Genomic DNA, 19,543 nt, shown 5'->3' with positions numbered 1-19,543 from the left:
GTTTTATTAAATTGCTATAAGATGCTCACAAAGTAAATTAATCTGCAAATTAAATTGGTTAAATATTTCCTACACTCCTAGTTCATAGTCCCCCCCAGTAGTGTAATTGTGTTCGTCAAGTACATATAGCTAGAGGTTCCAAGGCCTTCAAAACTGATATGCTTCTTTCAGTATACAGATAATTTCTAATAGCAAGAAAATATTGCACAAGTATTTAAGAAAATTACAACAAATTATTGAACATGCAGAGCATATGCAATCTAATATCTTTAATTGATCATGTATCGAAAATATAATGGTTTGTTTGTCCTAACATAAGGAATAGAAAGATAGTTAACTAAATAACTAATATTTACTACCTGACTAAGAATAACAGAGAAGGTAAACAATATCTCAGCTATGTTGGAACATCAAGGGGTAGAAACGCTAGATCAGTATAGTAGATCTCACTTGGGAGATCTTTGAGGAGAGATTTAGAGAGAGATTCCTATCCCCTCAGCTCGGGGAGGCTCGAGCTGATGAGTTCCATGAGATTAAACAAGGGAACATGTTAGTGGATTAGTACGAGATTAGATTCTTTGAGCTCAAGCAATACTCATGCTATAATCGTGATGAGATACTCCTTACTCAGCATTTTGTTCGAGGTCTGAAGGACTCCATCATTGGAGAGGTTTGGATGCATCAACCTAGGACACTTATCCTAGCTGCGGAAAAGGCATGGATTGCAGAGAGTAATGTGGCTAAGGGGTTCAATGGCAAATCAGGTTCTCGGAGCCATAATGCACAGACTTCAGGGAAGGATGTATAGGTTCCTCAGTCCTCAGGAAAGGGTCAAAACCAGTCAACACCCTCACATGGTGGTAATCATCGTGGAAATTAACAACGAAGGTATTGGACTAAGGGTGGATAGAATTCAGGTGCCTCAAGGAAGAAAGGGGATGACCAAAGCCGTAGCCAGAAGTCTCAGCAGAATCACCCATCTCAGAGTACTCAACACAACTCTAGCAAGGGAAGTGCACCTTATTCTAGCACTGCCTAGGGTGGATGTGGACCCGGCTCCAACTTTGTAGGAGAATGTTTCTCTTGTGGCTAGCTCGGCCATAAATCAACAAAATGTCCTTCAAAGACTTCCTCAGGACCTAGTAGAGGTGCAGCTAGATCGGAGCCTACTATGGGAGATGCAGGTAGAAACCATTGAGTCTTTGCGGCGGTTGATAATAGTCAAGCTGTGCACCAGGGTACCATAGTCGAGGCTACAGGTATGTTGCATGGTATTTCATCTTTAGTATTATTTGAATCAGGTGCTTTAGATTCTTTTATTTCACCATCTCTTGTTCGGTGATGTGGGCTAGTGGCAACACGTTAGGTTGATAGGTGGTAAGTTGAGTTAGCCAAATGATCCAAAGTGGTTGTGGACTCCTTGGTCAATGGATGTGAGTTAGACTTGGGTACCTTCACCACCACAGTGGATCTTTGCATCCTACCTCTAGGATTGTATGATATTGTGTTGGGCATGGATTGGTTAGCCACCCATTAGGGGAATATAGATTGCCGCCATAAGTCGATACAATGTGTTGATGACACAGGTAGGCAAGTGGAGCTTTTAGGGGTCCATAGACTAGTCTCACTTCAAATGATCTCAGCTAATCAACTGAAGCAGAGTGTGCGGAAGGGATGTCAAATGTTTATAGTCTCTGTCAGTGATCTTGAGGAGGCCGAGAGCTATACGGTGACACTTGATGATCACCCACTCCTTCGTGAGTATGCAAACGTGTTTCCTGATGAGATACCAGGTATGCCATCACAGCATGACATTGATTTTCGGATCAATCTCATTCTAGGAGCAGAGCCAATTTCATGAGCTCCTTACCGCATGACTACTCAAGAGTTGAGTGAGCTTAGATTGCAGTTGGAGGAATTGTTGGCCAAGGGCCATATTCATCCTAGTGTATCCCTGTGGGGTGCACCGGTCATATTTGTGAAGAAGAAAGATGGATCATTGCATTTATGCATTGACTACTAGCAGTTGAATAAGGTGACGGTGAAGAACCGGTATCATTTGTTGAGGATAGATGACTTATTCGATCAAATGAAGGGAGCGTGAGTGTTCTCGAAGATTGATCTTAAGTCGGGATACCATTAGCTTCCTATTCATGAGGCTGACATTCATCGGATAGCTTTTCATACACGTTATGGGCATTATGAGTTCACGATGTACCCTTTAGGTTAACCAATGCGCCATTAGTGTTCATGAGTCTGATGAATGGAATATTTCGCATGTACCTTGATTGGTTTGTCATTGTATTCTTGGATGATATATTGATCTATTCTAAGACGGTAGAGGAACATGAGGCCCATTTATGCCAAGTGTTGCAGTACTTGCGAAATCATCAGTTGTACGGAAACTTGGGTAAATGTGGATTCTTCCAGTCTGCGGTGAAGTATTTGGGGCATATCATCACTGGTGATGGTATTGCAGTGGATCTGGAGAAAATCCGAGCTATTATGGATTGGTCGGTACCCACTAATGTTTCTGAGGTTCACAACTTCATGGGATTGGCAAGTTATTACCGTCACTTCATGAAGGATTTTTCACATGTGGCTCATCTCATCACTTCTCTTCAGTGGAAAGGGAAGAAGTATGTTTCGTTAGACCAATGTGAGGCAACATTTGATGCTCTTAAGGAGTGTTTGACCAGTGCACCTATCCTTACAGTACCTAATCTTGTAGGCAATTTTATGGTTTACATGGATGCTTTGTTGGAAGGTGTGGGTGCAATGTTGATGCAGGATGGTCGTGTGATTGTGTATGAGTCTAGAAAACTCAAGGACTATGAGCTTAACTACCCCACTCATGATTTGGAACTTGCGGCCATGGAGCATGCTTTTGTGCATTGGAGGCATTTCCTTTTGGGACACAAGTTTAAGCTATATAGAGATCATCATAGCTTGCAGTATATCTTTACTCAGCCAAACTTGAATGCATGACAACATCGCTAGATGGAGTTCCTGCATGAGTATGAATTTGACGTTCACTACACTAAAAGGAAAGAAAATGTCGTCGCGAATACCTTGAGTAGTAGGCGACATGAGATATCAGTTTTGTCATTGGGAGTGGGTTTGCGAGGCCATATCTTGGAGGCCTTGCCTAGTGACACATGGTATCAACAGGTGAGGGTGGAGATTGAGTCTGGACCTACCCTTGAGGGGAGGTTTTCAGGTTATTTGCTTGAGTCTGATGGACTACTGCGACACTTGGGGCATATCTATGTACCACTGTCTAGTGATCTTCGTACCTTGATTTTGTTGGAAGCACATTGTGCACTGTATTCCGCACATCCTGATGTCAAGAAGATGCATGCCGATCTTAAACAGTTGTACTTTTGGGCAGGGATGAGGCACAATGTTGCTGATTTGTTGCTCGATGCCTTGAGTGCCAAAGAGTGAAGGCAGAGCATCAACATCTAGTGGGTCTTTTGCAACCACATACCATTCCAGAGTGGAATGGGATACCATATCTATTGATTTCATCACACGGTTTCCTATGTCATCACGACGACATGATTGTATCACGGTGATAGTGGACAAATTGTCCAAGGTAACACATTTTTCACCCATGAGGACATCCTACACAGCTTCTTCTATAGCGCATGTTTTCTTGGAAGATATTGTTCAATTACATGGGATCCCTCGTCACATTATATTGGATAGATATCCATTGTTTACTTTAGTACTATGGACGTCTCTCCAGCATGCTTTGGGCACGCAACTCAATTTTAGTTCGGGTTACCACCCAAAGACTGATGATCAGACAGAGAGAGTTAACTAGGTTTTGGAAGACATTCTTCACATGTATGTTATGGACAGATAGGTGAAGTGGGAGGATTATTTATACCTTGTTGAGTTTGCATATAACAATGGGTATCATAGTTCTCTTGGCATGTCACCTTTTCAGGCCTTGTACGATAGACCATGCCGCACCCCTTTGAGTTGGGATTGTTTAGAGGACCGAGTACTTCTAGGTCCAAAGATGTTTCAGGATATGGAGTAGCAGGTTGTTCATATTAGAGAGCATTTGGTTACTGCTCAGGACAGGCAGAAGAAGTATGCAGATGCCCATAGATTGGATCATTACCTTTTTGTTGGTGATAGGGTGTTTTTGAGAGTGCGTCCGAGGAAGAGCCCCATTCGTTATGGGAAAGGCTCTAAGTTGGCGCCACGTTTTGTTGGACCGTTTGAGATCCTTGAGAGGATCGGTCATGTTGCTTATCGACTATTTTGAGGCAATATATTCCCGATGTGACCCATGTTCTTGATTGGGATGCTTTGTAGGTGGAGGACAAGCAGTTTTCTTTGAAGCCCATTTGTGTCCTTTAGCATCGAAGACTGACTTTGAGAGGTTGGGACATAGAGCAGGTAAGGGTCCAGTGGGACCCGAGTGATGAGACTTTTGCTACTTGGGAAGATGCTACATGATTGAGAGATTTGTACCCCTATCTTTTTGCAGGCTTCCAGGAGTAAGCCTATGTCTAGTAGGGGAAGATGTAGTGCCTCTCGTGTTTGCAATGTGCACCTTGTTATATTTTGATCTGGGAGATACTTTTTACTCATGTTATATTTACATTTGAGATGACTTGATGGTCAGATGTTATACTTTGATTTCCAGTATCATAGATGTTAGATTACAATGATGTTCAGTTGATCATATATGCATGTTGATGCCCTTTGTGACATGACAGTATGTTTTATGATGATATCTGATTATCCGGTATTTGGACATATCCTTGATTATGTCTATATGAGGGATTTGATGCTATGCTTATAAAATTCATTCTTGCTTTGTGATGCTTTATGCGAAAGTGAGTGATGTAAATGGATTATTTCAGTATAATTAAATAAATGGTTAAATTAGGTTATTTAATGCATTTATTGCTTCGGCTATGTTATTTTATGCAATTGCACTTGATTGTGTGTTTTAGTGTGCAGGATTTATATCCCTGGCAGTGGCATATAGAGTTAGTGATTCAATTCATATTTAACAAATGTCGTCCCTGTATGGTCAACGTATCCTATTTAAATTGTTTAAATTAAACCCTCTAGTAATTTGATTAAATCCAAACTCATTTGCATTATGTGATTAGACTCGTGAGCGTGTTTGTGCATTTAGAGGTTCGCATTTTTCGCAAAAGTTATTAAGGAATTCTGTGATTTTGGTTCAAGGGTTTTTCGGGCTTTATTTTATTTTATTTAATTCCGGGTAGCTTTGTCGTAGTTGAATTCTAATTACTTGGAAGAGCTTGTTTTTGTTTGGGTTGAATTAGGGTTTAACTGGGTAACCCGTTTATTTTCCCTAATCCAATATTCACTCGAAAAGTGAATAAGTATCCAAAAAAGGAATTTTATTCCTCACTTCTCACTTTTGGAAAATAGAAATTGAGAGCAAATTTCCAAATCCTCTTCTATAGGATTGCGTTTCTATTCGTTGGAGGTACAAGCATGGGATTGTTGTGAGATTGGTCTCACTGGATCCAGCTCAGGGAGATCTTAGATTGCCGCAATTTTCAGCAACTTCGGCGGGATTTTTATTTCATTGTCCTAATTTCCATGTTAACCCATTTGACTGTCAGGTAGGGCTGTCTTGTTTTGTTGTTTCAGCTCCATTTCTACTTCCGTTTCTGGTAGCTCTATTTTAGGAGGTTGAGAACTAGTGTTCCTCTTTGTTTCTAATTGCTAGTTTTGTCCAGTTGGTCGGGTACAAACATTTCTTTGATTTTTGGGATGACGGTTTGGGGTTTTGCACCATTATGCTAGCCATTTTTGCATACGGTGTTCAAACCCAAATTTTATTGGATTTTTGTTTCATCCTTGTGGTGAATGGGTTTTATTTTCATTGATTTTTGTCGACATTGGTTTTTGATGTTTCACCTCGATTTGTGTGATGCCTAGTTTTCTTGGCATAATGTTGGTTGTGGATTTGGATTATCCGTAGGATGTCAATCTAATTACTGTTGCACTTTTATGTTGCATTGGGATGCATACCGCATCCATACTCCCGAGCTTGTATTCAGTTGAGTATCATTTTTGCTTGTGTTCTCATCCAACCCTTGTTTCATGATCTTCGTGATGATGGTGTGCCCACACACGAGCATGTGTGCTTGCATTTGTTAGGTGCTTGCAAGGCCCGAACTCCAGGTTGTATTCGGTGGAGTTATGTTTACTAGGGTTGGGTAGGGAATATGCATTGCCTACGGATGCTCATCATGTGATGAGCATGGGTATGTAGGGTAGCACCATGGAGGGGCTTCTCTGGCAACCTTGGTGACTATTTCCCAAGTTGGCATGAAGAAGTTTGTAAATAAGTGATAGCTAAATAAATTACTGGGTAATAAATCTAAGATAATAAAAAGTAAAGCGAGCACCCAATTTAGTTCGAGGACACTTGATATGTGAGCGCCCGATTAAGTCCAAGGACACAGTGCATGCGCCTCCCTAGGGAGTTGATGCTGCACGATACTAACTTGGGCTACTTGATGCCAAGCTACTTACCCTCTAGCGAGCCCCTACATAATTGACCTATAGAGTGTCTGACCATGACTTGTTCCACTTGCATTGTCTAATGATCTTGGTTTCAGTCATCTATACTGTCTTGCGTGAGTGTTAACTATGGAAGTTTTCTTTATGTGTGTTTGTGGTTGGATAATTATCTCCATCAGCACGGTTGGAGTGGACCTACGGGTTTCACGTGATTGGGAGGCATAGCTACCTATACCACTACTAAGGACTAGTGTACAGAGGCGGTCTATTTCCAATTGCGATCAATGCTTGATTTTACTTGGTTTATTTGGGTTTCCGAAGTATGTTTCCTTGTGATTTATGCTTTAATTGGAATGCTTGGATATCATGTTTAGATGATGTTAGTTTTATTGACGCATTCCTTATTATGATGTTTAGCATATGGTTAGAACTTAGATGATGTGATTCACTTGGTTGGAATATCTATTGCTTTATTGGATTAGCATGTTAGATCTTCTTGTTCTTATGATGTTATTACATTGTAGTAGTGACGCCCTCATAAGACAGCTCCAACTATCTAGTTGGTAGTTTGGGATGTTATGCGCAGGGGATGGCTAGGACCTTCGAGGTTGCATGATGCTATTATGGTTGGAAGGAACCGAGCACGAGTTTAGTTGTTTATGTTCATAGCAATGTTTCTTTCCACATGTTTTTCATTCACTAGTATAGTTTAGATGGTTAGTTGTGTTTCCGTCATACTATTCTTGTGTTTGAGTGTCCAAGCTTTAATTTGTGGATCCAAAACTCCCTAGTGTGGAGGTTTTATCTCTATTCTATCCCTTTGTTTGTTCGTCGGAATGTTTTCTTGCATTCCTAGGTGACAGTGCTTCAGCATTGGGCAATACTAGTGAAGTATCGCATGCCTTAAAGAGATCTATCGTACGATACTTAAAAGCATCGCATGCCTTAAGAAGTTCCATCATACGATACTGGAAGAGTATCGCACGACTATAGCCAACTCTATCATACGACCCTTGAAAGTATTGCACAACCTTGTGAGAAATGTCATACGATATTGGTGAAGTATCACATTGTTGTTTGGAAGTATCGCCTGACTATAATGAGAAATATCGCCTAGGTTTGTGAGAAAACTTGCTCGGGTGACTAGCGGGCACTTTTTCACTTGACCGAAACTTTTTAAGAGTTGGCTACCCTCTACAGAGTTCTTGAACCCTAGTGTTTGACCTTTCAAATCCAGGATGTTTCAGATTCAAATGCATTTTTTCGACCTCTATAGCTTGTCATTTTTGGTCAGTAGTGGTGCTTTGAGATCAATGGTGTTCAGATGTTCGTTTAGTCTTCTGTTGCGAACTTTATGATCCCTGTATGTTGATTGTCGTGTGCATCCATACTTGTTTATATATATATATATATATATAGACTTTTATTTATCCTTGTTCCAAGGATCTCCGAGCGGGGCATTATATCCCCATATCGGTCATCTATGCATCTTTACTTTTGCTATTGAAAATTTTGGTAAACTATAACCAAGGACTGATCACATGGCCTACCCATGAAGAATGGTGTATGAAAATAATTTAATATCATTAAAAAAATTACAATAGATGTAAAGCACTTATAAGATGTAATGTCCCTGCTTTCTGCTTAGGTTCGAAAGCTGTAACCTGTAACCATTTGTCAGTACAATATCAAAAATTGTATATAAAACATATTAGCAATATTAGATTTAAGTAAATACTAATCTAAATACTACCCAAGCTACCCTTCCTAATCCTACAGGAGAGATCCTTTCTCCAATCACCTAACCCTCTGGTGAGAACTATGTGTCAGTTAGGAATTGTCATAGAAAGAGTTTCTCCCTTAGGCCTCTTTGGGATCTCTGATAACACTACTTGGTAGAGATCCCACCTCTACCAAGTCTCTGTCTCTAACATATACATATGTTTGACCACTAAAATATATAAATTGCCTCTAAGAGATTTCTCTAAAAATCTCTCTGGGACTCTGATCCCGACATTCATTTCTGAATGCCCTCTAATCTCTGAGTTCTCTCTAAAGAACTCGATATCCATAAATGGATACCCTCTACCAAGATCAATTTGGTTTCAAGAAGAAATACATATTTCTTATCTTGTAAATGATTATGAATCTTTGATTGATAGTTTTATCTGCAAATTCATTTCCAAAGCAAAACTAAGATGATTATATATCTCTGCTATGAATTAGAATTGTATTAGGAAGTGCTCTCTTTATCACCATGTCACTCCAACTGTCCCTTATTATCACTATCCCATATTTTATTTTATTATTCTTCTCTTATCATTCCTATTATCGCTACTTCTGTTGTGTTACTATCATATTATCTATCTTACATAATCCTTATGTACTCTTATGAATCTTTTGTATTCAGTATCTTTCCCTCTGTGCTTATCACTTTCTACATTCCCTTTTGAAAGATCTGGGTATTAACTATGATTGATTTATTAGAGTTGTACTTATGTATTTTTCTTGTTACATATTTATCCATGTTTGGCTCTATCTTTCATTATTTTTAGTCTCACTTCTCTGAAATATTTTAGTGTCTTCTTAATTCTGGAACTTTTTATATCAGAATAATGGTCGGTCATGAAACATATATAATGACCACCCTCCCTTGGTCTCGATGGCCTTATTGTAATAACAATTGGTGTCTCTTATTTGATATTTTTCCACTCCTTATTACTGTCGGTCATTGACTACAGTTTCTTGCTTCTCTCTCTCTCTCTTTATTATGTTACTGTCACACATCTGCAAATTACTCTCTAAATAGTTCTTACAACTTGACATTCATTCCCTTTCCCTGGCTTTTAACACCTTTAGTATTAATTTGCAATTTATTGATTTCTGTCTATGATTGTATTCAACATAATCGTCACTATATTGTAGAATATCAAATTCTTATCACTGCCTGTGCGTATCCTAAGGGCTGTTGGTTCCCAAAGTCTATTCTTAGTCACCATCAGTTGAGGGATGTTTGCTTTAACCTCTTATTATTCTGCCCAAACTTCTTGGCTTAGTTTCCGCCTTCTCTATGGTATGTTTGTTAAGTTTGCTGATATGGAAGATATCCTTCTGATAATTGATCAATATTCCTCTCCTCTATATCGGGTGATTATAATTCTCAATCCTGTATTCTATTGCTGAGGTATGGACTTGTTTGATTATGGTCCATGTTTGACTGTCCCTCTTAGCTTGTTATTATCTTTGCTAGATTCCTTCTAACATCATACATAGTTTTGGTTTGCTTGTTTAGATCCTCCCAAGCTATGAATTGCTCCATCTTCTATTCTGATCGACGAGTATAGTGTTTCTTGTTTGTCTTTCGTTCTCCCCGGAGATTCCAAATATGCCCGCTCCCTTTTCCCTACTCGTTATCTTCTGTTCTCGCTGACTTGAATTCCTTTTTTTTTGGTTCTCTCTCCTCATATTGCTACATCGCTTCATCCATTTTTGTCACCATATATTCACGTTGACTGTCATATTAATGCTCCGCGTGTGTTATGTTTAGAAATAAAAACTCCAATACTGTCGCTATCTGTGTCATTGACTTCGACATGCGTGATTGTTGTATGGAGAATACAGAGTTTACTTATCTTTGAGTAATAGCTAGCTAATGTTTATCCATCGTGAGCCAACTCTTATTCATGTCCATCCACTGCGGTTGATATATCCACGATGATCTATCAAAGGTTTTTTTTTTCCGGCTATCAATCACCTGATTGCTTTGTAATGGCGGATCATGTCCTTCTTCGATGCCTCTTACTTCCTTTATACCCAATATGTATCTTGAAAGGCCGTATCTCTCCATTTGGCTAATAATAAGTTTATATTAATTTCATATTTATTTATTTAAGATCTTTTTATTTTATTATATTATAAAATAATATAATAACAAATATTATTATGTAATAATAATTATATTATTATTTATTCATTTATTATTTATATAATAATATCTTATATTTATTTATTATAGCTCATTCCTTAGAAAATTACATTTATATGTTCATTTTGGGGTTATTACATAAGAGTTGAAAATAAAGAAAAAAGATTCAGGATTTGGATGTCAGATAAGTTCCAAAGCACTAAAAGGAAAAAACACAATTATTCTAAAAGTATTTCTACTGACTTAAAAGTACAAATTAAATTACCAAGTAGGTGTTAAAAGAAATCCAGGAGCTGAAAATGTAAATAAACCTAAACCATCAAAAGGCCTGATTATAACGGAACCCAAAATAGGCAACCCCAATATTGGTCACAAAACTATGTCATGTGATGGAAAAACTAGTAGTGGCATGAGTTCACAAGAGAGCGACAGAATGCAATAATAAGAGAGCCACAAAGACTGATGTTTGTACACTGTTCATTGTGTTCCAAATATATTTACAAGGATGAGAATGAGTGAAGCTAAATAAGGCCAAGCACATGTAATATTTCTGAGAACTGGGAAATAAAGGAAAATTTTGTTATTTCAATGTTGATGCCACTAGTTAGCACTAAGGAGCCCTGTGTCAAGAGTACATGAAGATATTTACAATAAGGGAGATATTTAGAAGGTTACAGATCAAGAATAAGTGCCTCATTTTCTCCCTTCTTAATAGAAGTTACCCACAACTTATAGATAGAAAAAGAAAACCTCCATAGAATCTCTCAGAGATTGACTTTGCCAGTGTCAGCATCTCTGTTAACATAGTTGCATCTCCTCTACAGCAATAACGTTGCCTTGGTCCTTGTAGTTGTGAAGATGAATTAATCTGATGTATCAATTCATATGTATGTTTATTGCAATGCCTTAGTACCATTTTGACTAAGTATATCAATTTGTATATGTCTGTTGTAATAAGTCAGATCCCTCAAATCTTTTCAATGCATTATTTGCAATATGGGGATGACTTTATTACATAGTTAGGAATGTCTATTCTTCAAATGAGGATGGCAGTATGCCTGGCAAGTTCTAATGTCCAAGCAGAAATACATATCCCTATGACATGGACTATATTAAAACATATGTAACACAGAGAAGAAGGAAAAAATGAATTGACATTAATTCTATTATCATTTCACAAATCCATTCCTGAGAGGCAAGAAGCTTACCTGATTACCAATCATTTTGCCATCTTTGTAAGCAACAAGACCATTTTCTGAGAAGACATAATCGTAGTCAATAATAGCTGCATGTGGAAAGATCCAAAGAATCACCAATAAATCATGTCAAGTGGTTCATTTTTAAGGGTAAAACATTAAAGAGAAATTACATTCTAAACTTCATCTTGGTCGACACAATCACAATGAAGAGTATTTATGATTTTATCCATTTAAGGGTCAAGTGGAAATTCAATAATAAAAAAGAATAAACAAACTATTGTGAACAGAATAATATACCTAGCAAACAAGTACATCTCTTCAATAATAACATCATATATTTTCTTAATCCTTGACTATATCTATAATGGAGGTCCACCCATTGAAAATCTCATTCATTCTGATACTATTATTTTATTGAGAGTTAAGTATATTAACCTTTATTTTATGAACCTTGTTAGATCTATGTGACAAAATATCTAATGTTCAAAGTCCTATTGTAGCATGTGTTCTTGCCAAATGCACATTTTGACTAGTCAAAAGAACATAGCCTCTTAAGTAAAATACTTTTGCACCATTTTTACATAGTAATATGATGTATTTCATATTTGAAGATTTGTTATTCTGGTTATCAATAAACCATGGACACAAAACCACAAAATCCCAAGAATACTTAGAAACCCGCATAGCTTAAGTTCATTATCAATATTAGAATTTAGCGCCACTTGACAAAATTCTAACATATTTGTAGATTTGTTGTGCCTTCTGGTCTTTCCAAAGGTTGTGCTTAGGCAGAGTTATAAAATCTTATATCAAAATTTCTGCATTCCCTTAATTCAAACTATAATACATTTCCTCTTCCTTGTTAAAAGGAGGGAATCATGACATACAGAACTGTAAATTGTCAAGAAAAAGTCATACTAATATTTTTCCACATGAAGTGAAGTGCGATATTATATTTCTTATTTTTCTCTAATCTCATTACTTCTTCCAATTGAAAGATATTTGAAAGCCATTAGTGCAAACCACTTTTGCCAAGCTGTTCAGTTATTTTTGCTAGGTCCGAACCACCAACAACTCCCACAGCCACAACCTGCTTGCCAAAAAAGAATTGTTATTCACTTATTGTGCCACAACAAAAATCAGCACCCACACAATACTATTTGTTAGAAATGGAAGAAACTTCCAAAATATCAATGTTGGTCAAGGAATGGAAACCGATACTAAAGAGAGTAAACCGTTAATGTGATACCTTTCGCAATTTTTGCATGAATTGTAACATCTCCTGCGATATCTCCTGTACAGAAAATAGATAAATGAATATGACTTGCAATCATAATGAATTCAAGAGCCATAGATTGTAAACAAACATCACTCAGAATTTCAGCTTTGTATATAGTTAGTGCATGTGTGCCTAAAGATGAGGCAGGTATTTCAGTAGCCCTCTTTGTGACATCTCTTAACAAATACAAAAGACAAGAAATGGAAGAAGAGGAAATTCTACAAGACTGACAAATTACTTAGTTGCATAAGAAATTTGCATTGTGCACCTGAACATTTCCAACAAAATAAAGGTGCAAACATGGACAACTGCATTTCCAATGGTAACATTTATAGGAGCTCCCACATTTGTAGCATGTAAATCCCCAATGTGGGTTGAACATCTATAAATTTCCACAATGTTTCTTGGCCGAAATCTATATGCCATAACCAAGATGGTTAAAGCCTGTGCATTGTTCATGAAAATACTTGTATGGATGTTTAAATTCGTATAAGTGTAGTAAACTGTGTTCTAATTAAAAGTGAAATTTAAAATCTGAAGTTGTTTTAAATCTTTCACAATCTGAACCTGAAATCAAACAACAATCTGAAGATCTGGATTCAAATCACTCAGGGAACCACTGGGCTTGTTCCTGCAGCAGCGGCATTCATGCCTGGAGAATGTGTTTGAGAAGGTGCATAAGATGTGTGCCTAGGGCCCAAGCTCTCATTTTTGCCCCAAAGGCTGTGAGACCATTGATCCCTAAGTTACCAATCTAAGACAAACAAAGTAAAGACTGATAGCAGCACAAATTCTCCAATAAGCATCCTCCAAATTCATATAAAATCAATAGTTATCCATCAATAATCAGGCAGCATATAATAGGATAGTCACACTTCTACAAAACGCTGTTGTTACACAAATATTATAGCCACCTGTTGTAATTATCCAGATGCAATTTACACATGCACCATGTGAAGAGCATAAGTACAAGATGGAAAACTCTGCAAACATGAGATTTAGCTTGAAAAATAGCCTCCAGAGTTGAAAGGCAAGCTCCTTGTAGAATTCCCAACAAATTCTTGCTACCATACTTAAAATAAGAAAACAGGGAGAAAGATATGAATATGAAATCCTAATCTAATGGTGGAGATGTGATAATCAAGTCTTCTTTACTGATTAAATGGAATAAAAACATTTAACATTTTGAAAGTAGCATGGGCATTCACTCATTCATAACTCATAAAGACTGGACAAGCAGATATCAGCCACAGTTTCTATGCTTTTATTCAACAAGATGTAATTCTGTATACAGGAAAAGCTTTCAAGTCTGGCAGCATATACAAAGCCTGACATTCTATAATTTGTAAGTAAAGAAGCAAATTGAGAAAACTACATATAAAGCTACATTATAAGCATGAAAGTGCAAAATTCTATCTGAAGCCCTAAGTATGTGGCCCCTTTTATACAAGCACGAGAGAAACAGGGAGAAAGAAGGCAAGTATTTGTGGAAAATCCATGCGTGGTTGGATTCTATCTCACGAATCTCAAGGATGTCAAACATTCTCTATTCAATGCACATGGCCATCTCAACTACCTATCAAGTGCTTCTGAAATTATTAGCTGTCCTAAAACAAGTCAAAGAAATGTTAATTGGCTAAATCACAGAGAATGGTAGTTGAGGCCTAAAATCATAAATGTGTCATCAACAATAAAGTCCATTCCTCTCTAGCATCAAACTCAACTGGCAAGAACCCTGAATGAAGCATTGAATAGTTGCAAAATAATGGCACTTACTGAAATATTGCCTTTGTATCCACCTTGATTCTAGACTGCAGATTACCATCAATCAAAGGTATAACAAGTAACAGTAATGTTTCATTTCCTTTCATCCCCTACATGCTTCCACCAAACCAATAGAATTTCTATGTTTGCATGTCACTTGAACACAATTGAACATCATGGCCAAGGTTATAAGAAAGGCCATCTCCCACCAACTGCTAGATCTAGAGACAAACAATTGGCAGATTTTGAAACAAAATCACATGCTTGATCATCAAACAATCCCATAGATGGTCATATCAAGGAGAATATTAGTGCACAGCAAGAAACGAATCAAAATATCTACACACCACCATATACACTACCAACATACAAAAACCAAGCTGCAGAAAAGAAGTTAAAATCCAACCAAAGGGATCATGTAGACTAGTTTTAGCGGCTCTCAGTGAAATCTCTAAGCTAAGAGACAAAATCACATCCATCGGACATAGAGTCAAAATCGCATAATTGCAAAATTCACCATAATAAAACGGGAAAAGCAGCTGTTCACGCTGCATTTTGGGGGATAGTTCTCGTCAAGGGGATAAGGAATGGCTTGGGAACGTTTCCCAAGTGTACCCAAAATGTATCCTTTTGTGGGGGACATCCCCAATCAAAACAGACATCTCTAAAATGCTCAGACAAAACATTTAAGGGATGGCCAGCTGTCCCTCTTTTTGTTTTTTGCTTCATCTTTTCAATCTTCTCAAAAACAAATTTTATCTCCTCTATCATTGGTCTTTTCTCACATCTAGCATCTTGAGCAGCTTATAATTGCTGCCCCCAAACTTTAGGGCTGCCAAGTCAAGCCCAAATCATCAAACTTTTCTTTTCATCAATATGTTTTACAGTTTTTGTCATTTGTACTTGTGCAAATTTGTAGCCTTTGGGCATTTGGGTTTTTATGCAGTATTATTCATATAACATGCACATTGACTGCTTGAAATGAATTATGGAAGCAATTAAGTAGTAGTATTAATTTGTTGGACTCTCATCACAGGTGAATTTTATTCATTGTGTTTTACTAAGTACTTTTGAATCATTGATACTAGAATGTATATATCAATATGATTATAGTTGGAATTTTATCAATATTATCATATGAATATCTCAAATTTCCCTATATTTTTTACTTTTATCTATATAGCCATCCCTATTCCCATCCCAAAAAAGTGGCCTAAAACAGTCTCATCCCCAAAATGTGTCCTGACATCCCCCCATCCCAAAAAGTCAGCGAAACATAGGGGAAAACACTAAAAAACAATGAAAGGATCTTTTACCTTGCCCCCATTCCTACCCCAAAGGAATCCCAACATGTTGCAAAGGGCAGATCTGCATCTTAGCTCAAACAACTCGTAATAAGAGAAATGATGCAGTTTGGTTATAATGTTTCACAATTGAACTTAAAGTTCAGACAAGGGCTTAATGACAGCATTATCTCTTTGACCAACACTATGAGAGATGGACCTTGGCATACAGATTCATAATTCTTTTATAGTCAATACATCTAAGGAAGCTTTGTATAGCCAATATCCTTCCATTATTACTGAATGGTGAGAGGTGTCCTTATAACAATTGATGAATGTTTCCATCACATTTGTCACCATCTTAAGTGAAAACAAGCAAGCTTTACAATGCGGGGAAGCTATATCCTTGTCTTGAACATTTTATTCAAATTGTCAACTTTGACCTATCAATATCAGCTACACCTATGAAGACCTCAGACAATATTGTGGAGCTTTTGTTTGAAGCTCTCAACAGTGGCCATCATTAGCATCAAAATTGTAGTGATGGATCCAACTTAGATAGGGAATCTTAGGCCTAAACATGTGCAACATGCAAAAAAATCTATTCCATGTTGTAATCCACTGCCTGCTTCGGTGATATTATCTCAGTAATGCTTACATAGTTCTTTTACTAGCTCCAAGGATGTTGACTGCGCAGCTCTAACTTTACCTCCAATTTGATCATTTGGCTCCTCTTCCTTCTCCTCTAGTTAACTAATCTATTGATGGATCCACGTAATAGTTAGATAGCTTTGACTTCATTTCTCGGTTCATGTTAAACTTTTCCTAAATTTCAACCAATCAATTTATATCTCTATTTTCTACATCCTTTTCTTTTTTTCATCCACGTTCTTAATCTTTTCAACTTTTTCATTCGACTCAATAACCTTTATCTTTAAAGCAATGGATTCCTCCTCTACATCCTCATTTCCTAGCTCTAAAACTTGGGTTTTGTGATTGTCTACTCCCAACTCATCCATACTCTTCAATCTTATTTTGATGTCAGCTGACTTGCAGAGCCACGGATTCCTCTTGCTCTTTTCGCTAAGTACTCTCTTTTTTCTTGTCTCTCATTTAAGAAATTAGAGAATTAACTTGTAATTTGAGGGCATTAACGTTGTTTCAATGTTGAACAAACTAATGGTAAGGTTTATTTTCTTCTTAGCCTGCAATTTGAACTAGAGTGTGGCAAGACTCCCTTTTAGCTCTATTAGTTCTGCCACTATAGATATGGCCCTAGTCTCTAACACATTTTCCTCATCCTTTTCTTTGGCAACCATTGCCTCAAATACCTTGCCAAGGATCATCTTTTGCATCATAACAAGCCCCTTCTCCAAAGGAATTACTTCTATGTAAGTATTATAGAAGATTTACATGATCTACGTGACATTACTGCAGCCATATCTAACATCTATTCATCTCTAGGTAATTATTATTGACGATGTGTGTACTTTATTTCATCAGCTCTACCTGATCAATCTCTCTTGCTTGTTCCATTTTAATAATAAGGACATAGATCTGATAGATAGCAGGCTACACTTGTTCCACTGATTTGAAAACCCTAGGGATGATGCAAGAGAGGAACATAGATTTATGTTAAGAATAATATTTGGTTTTCATCTTATAGTAACCAATTGCTTGGTAGTTATATCTTTTTCTCTTTTCTCTTTTTTGTTTGACCCATATTCTAGTTGTTCCATCATCTATCGGAACGTGATAAATCCATGACCTAGATGGAAATACTCAGAAATTGAAAGGGAGAACTTGGATTGAAAAATGGTCTTTGGGTTATTTGTTGAGTCAAGGACACCTATTAAGAACAAATGTAACAAGGTGTTGAGAAAATATAGGACTAGGCAAGGTGGTTTAGTAGTACCTCTAAATATGTTTCACAAACTTGGAATTCATACTACCAAGCTGTGATGGAGGGGCTGGCGGTGATTTCCATAAACTTCATTTTATAACTACAAGCCAAAGATGGGCTACCACTAGTTGGTTCCTCACCTACATATGGTCCCCACTTTGAACTAGCGATGGCACTTGCACTCTTCTCAATCCACCTGGCGACGCAAATTTCTCACTGTCTAGTCTACCGTTGTTGAGCCTAAAGTGGTTCATTTCGCATGGTTTATTCTTTTCTAGGGCTTGCCTTTGGGCTCTCACCTCTGGTATCTAGGTGTGTCTAACCCTACTTGTCCTTTATGTGGACAATCTTAAACTTTGATGCATCTTTTGTCGTATTATAGAAGAGCCTAACATTTATGGGTTTGGGTTCATGACTTTTTTCAGCCTTTTAGGTCAGAACCCTTCTCCTAGTATATGATCTTGCTAGGAGCTTCACCCAAACTTCCCTTCAAATTTTTGCAAATATGGCATGCTTTCAGGATGGAAATCCTCTTCACCCTATAGAAAGATAGAAACTCAATGTTAGTTACTCAAAAATTTCTTGGTATTAATGTTTCTTTATGTGGTAAAGTGTGCATATGTAATAATATCACAATGCAGATCCAAGTATAAGCCAACAAAGTGGCCCTTAAGGTGGCCTACTTGCAAAATTACTTCAGCATTGGTGCAATGCCCCTTGTACAGTTGCTAGAGTGACTAGATATTTTTTCCTCCAGTGAGAGGTCGCATGGCCAATGGCGTGGTCGCACTTCCTCTATGCGCCACTCACAAACGCCACACTCCCAAGTCGCATGTTGACAATCTGGCAAGGGATGATAATTTTAGAGTTACTTCTCAATTTCGTCACCCCACGGTGGCTTGGCTTTTGGTTGGCCTCCAAAAAGTGCGGCTCCCTATACTCTTGGTAGCTCTAGTTCGTTGGGATCTGGTGGTGATTCAAGATGGCCCAATTCTTCCAAGAGCTTCCTACAATTGGCTCTTTCTATTTTTCTAGACAAGAAGGAAACTGAAGAAGAAGAGAGCACAAAGGAAGGATGGCCCCTTTTGGATCCTAATCTTGACCCCACTCATGTATGGTGAAACAAGGATGATTGTAATCCTCCTCCTTTTGCAAGTGCTACTTTAGTTGCTTAGCGATTTTTTTCTAGTTGCTTTTGGGCTTTGCCCTTGTTTATATTTTTTAGTTGTTTTTTTTAGCACTGCCATGTGACTCTTGTGGAGTGATTTCATATCTTTCAATCTTTTTTTTTGTAAATAATGTATTGTGTATTTGCATCTAATTACATATTAATGGAAATGGCTTATTCATCAAAAGTATTTGTTTAGTACATAGAGTTTATAATTGACAATATATTATTCTTATTATATTTTTTTATTAGAGTGGAGTTTTTTATTAGTAATATTGATTTTAATTTATTATTAGCAACATTGATTTTAATTTATTATTAGCAGGGAAATGAACCTGGCCCAGACCAGGGATGGCTATAGCAAGGAAACCATCTCCTCGAAAGATAGTAATAACCAAACACCAAGTAGAGACCACACTAGAATTACCTCAAAATGACCCATAGACAAAGTAGATAATTAAAATAAAAAACAAGACTCTCTTTTATTG

General features: G+C 37.4%; 1 protein-coding gene across 4 annotated transcripts in view; it reads right to left on the bottom strand.

Annotated features, from left to right (window-relative positions):
• The window catches only part of LOC149562204 (phosphomannomutase-like), a 250,289-nt gene that overhangs the window by 90,486 nt on the left and 140,260 nt on the right, over positions 1-19,543 (bottom strand). For 3 of the 4 annotated variants that reach the window (XR_016363901.1, XM_089825748.1, XM_089825747.1), the window contains 3 exons: positions 12,908-12,952; positions 12,682-12,748; positions 11,668-11,744 (listed from right to left, as the gene is read on the bottom strand). Coding sequence is in view for 3 of the 4 variants with exons in the window: in XM_089825748.1 (XP_089681874.1) it covers positions 11,668-11,744; positions 12,682-12,748; positions 12,908-12,952 (189 nt within the window). In the remaining variant the exon portion in view is untranslated. The remainder of the gene's footprint in view (positions 1-11,667; positions 11,745-12,681; positions 12,749-12,907; positions 12,953-19,543) is intronic. The other variant, XM_089825749.1, reaches the window with a different exon arrangement.

The sequence above is a fragment of the Cupressus sempervirens genome, chromosome 4, assembly GCF_028749045.1.
Source record: "Cupressus sempervirens isolate cs-2001-9-10 chromosome 4, ASM2874904v1, whole genome shotgun sequence".
NCBI lineage: Eukaryota > Viridiplantae > Streptophyta > Pinopsida > Cupressales > Cupressaceae > Cupressus > Cupressus sempervirens.
This window is presented reverse-complemented; position numbering and strand designations above follow the sequence as displayed.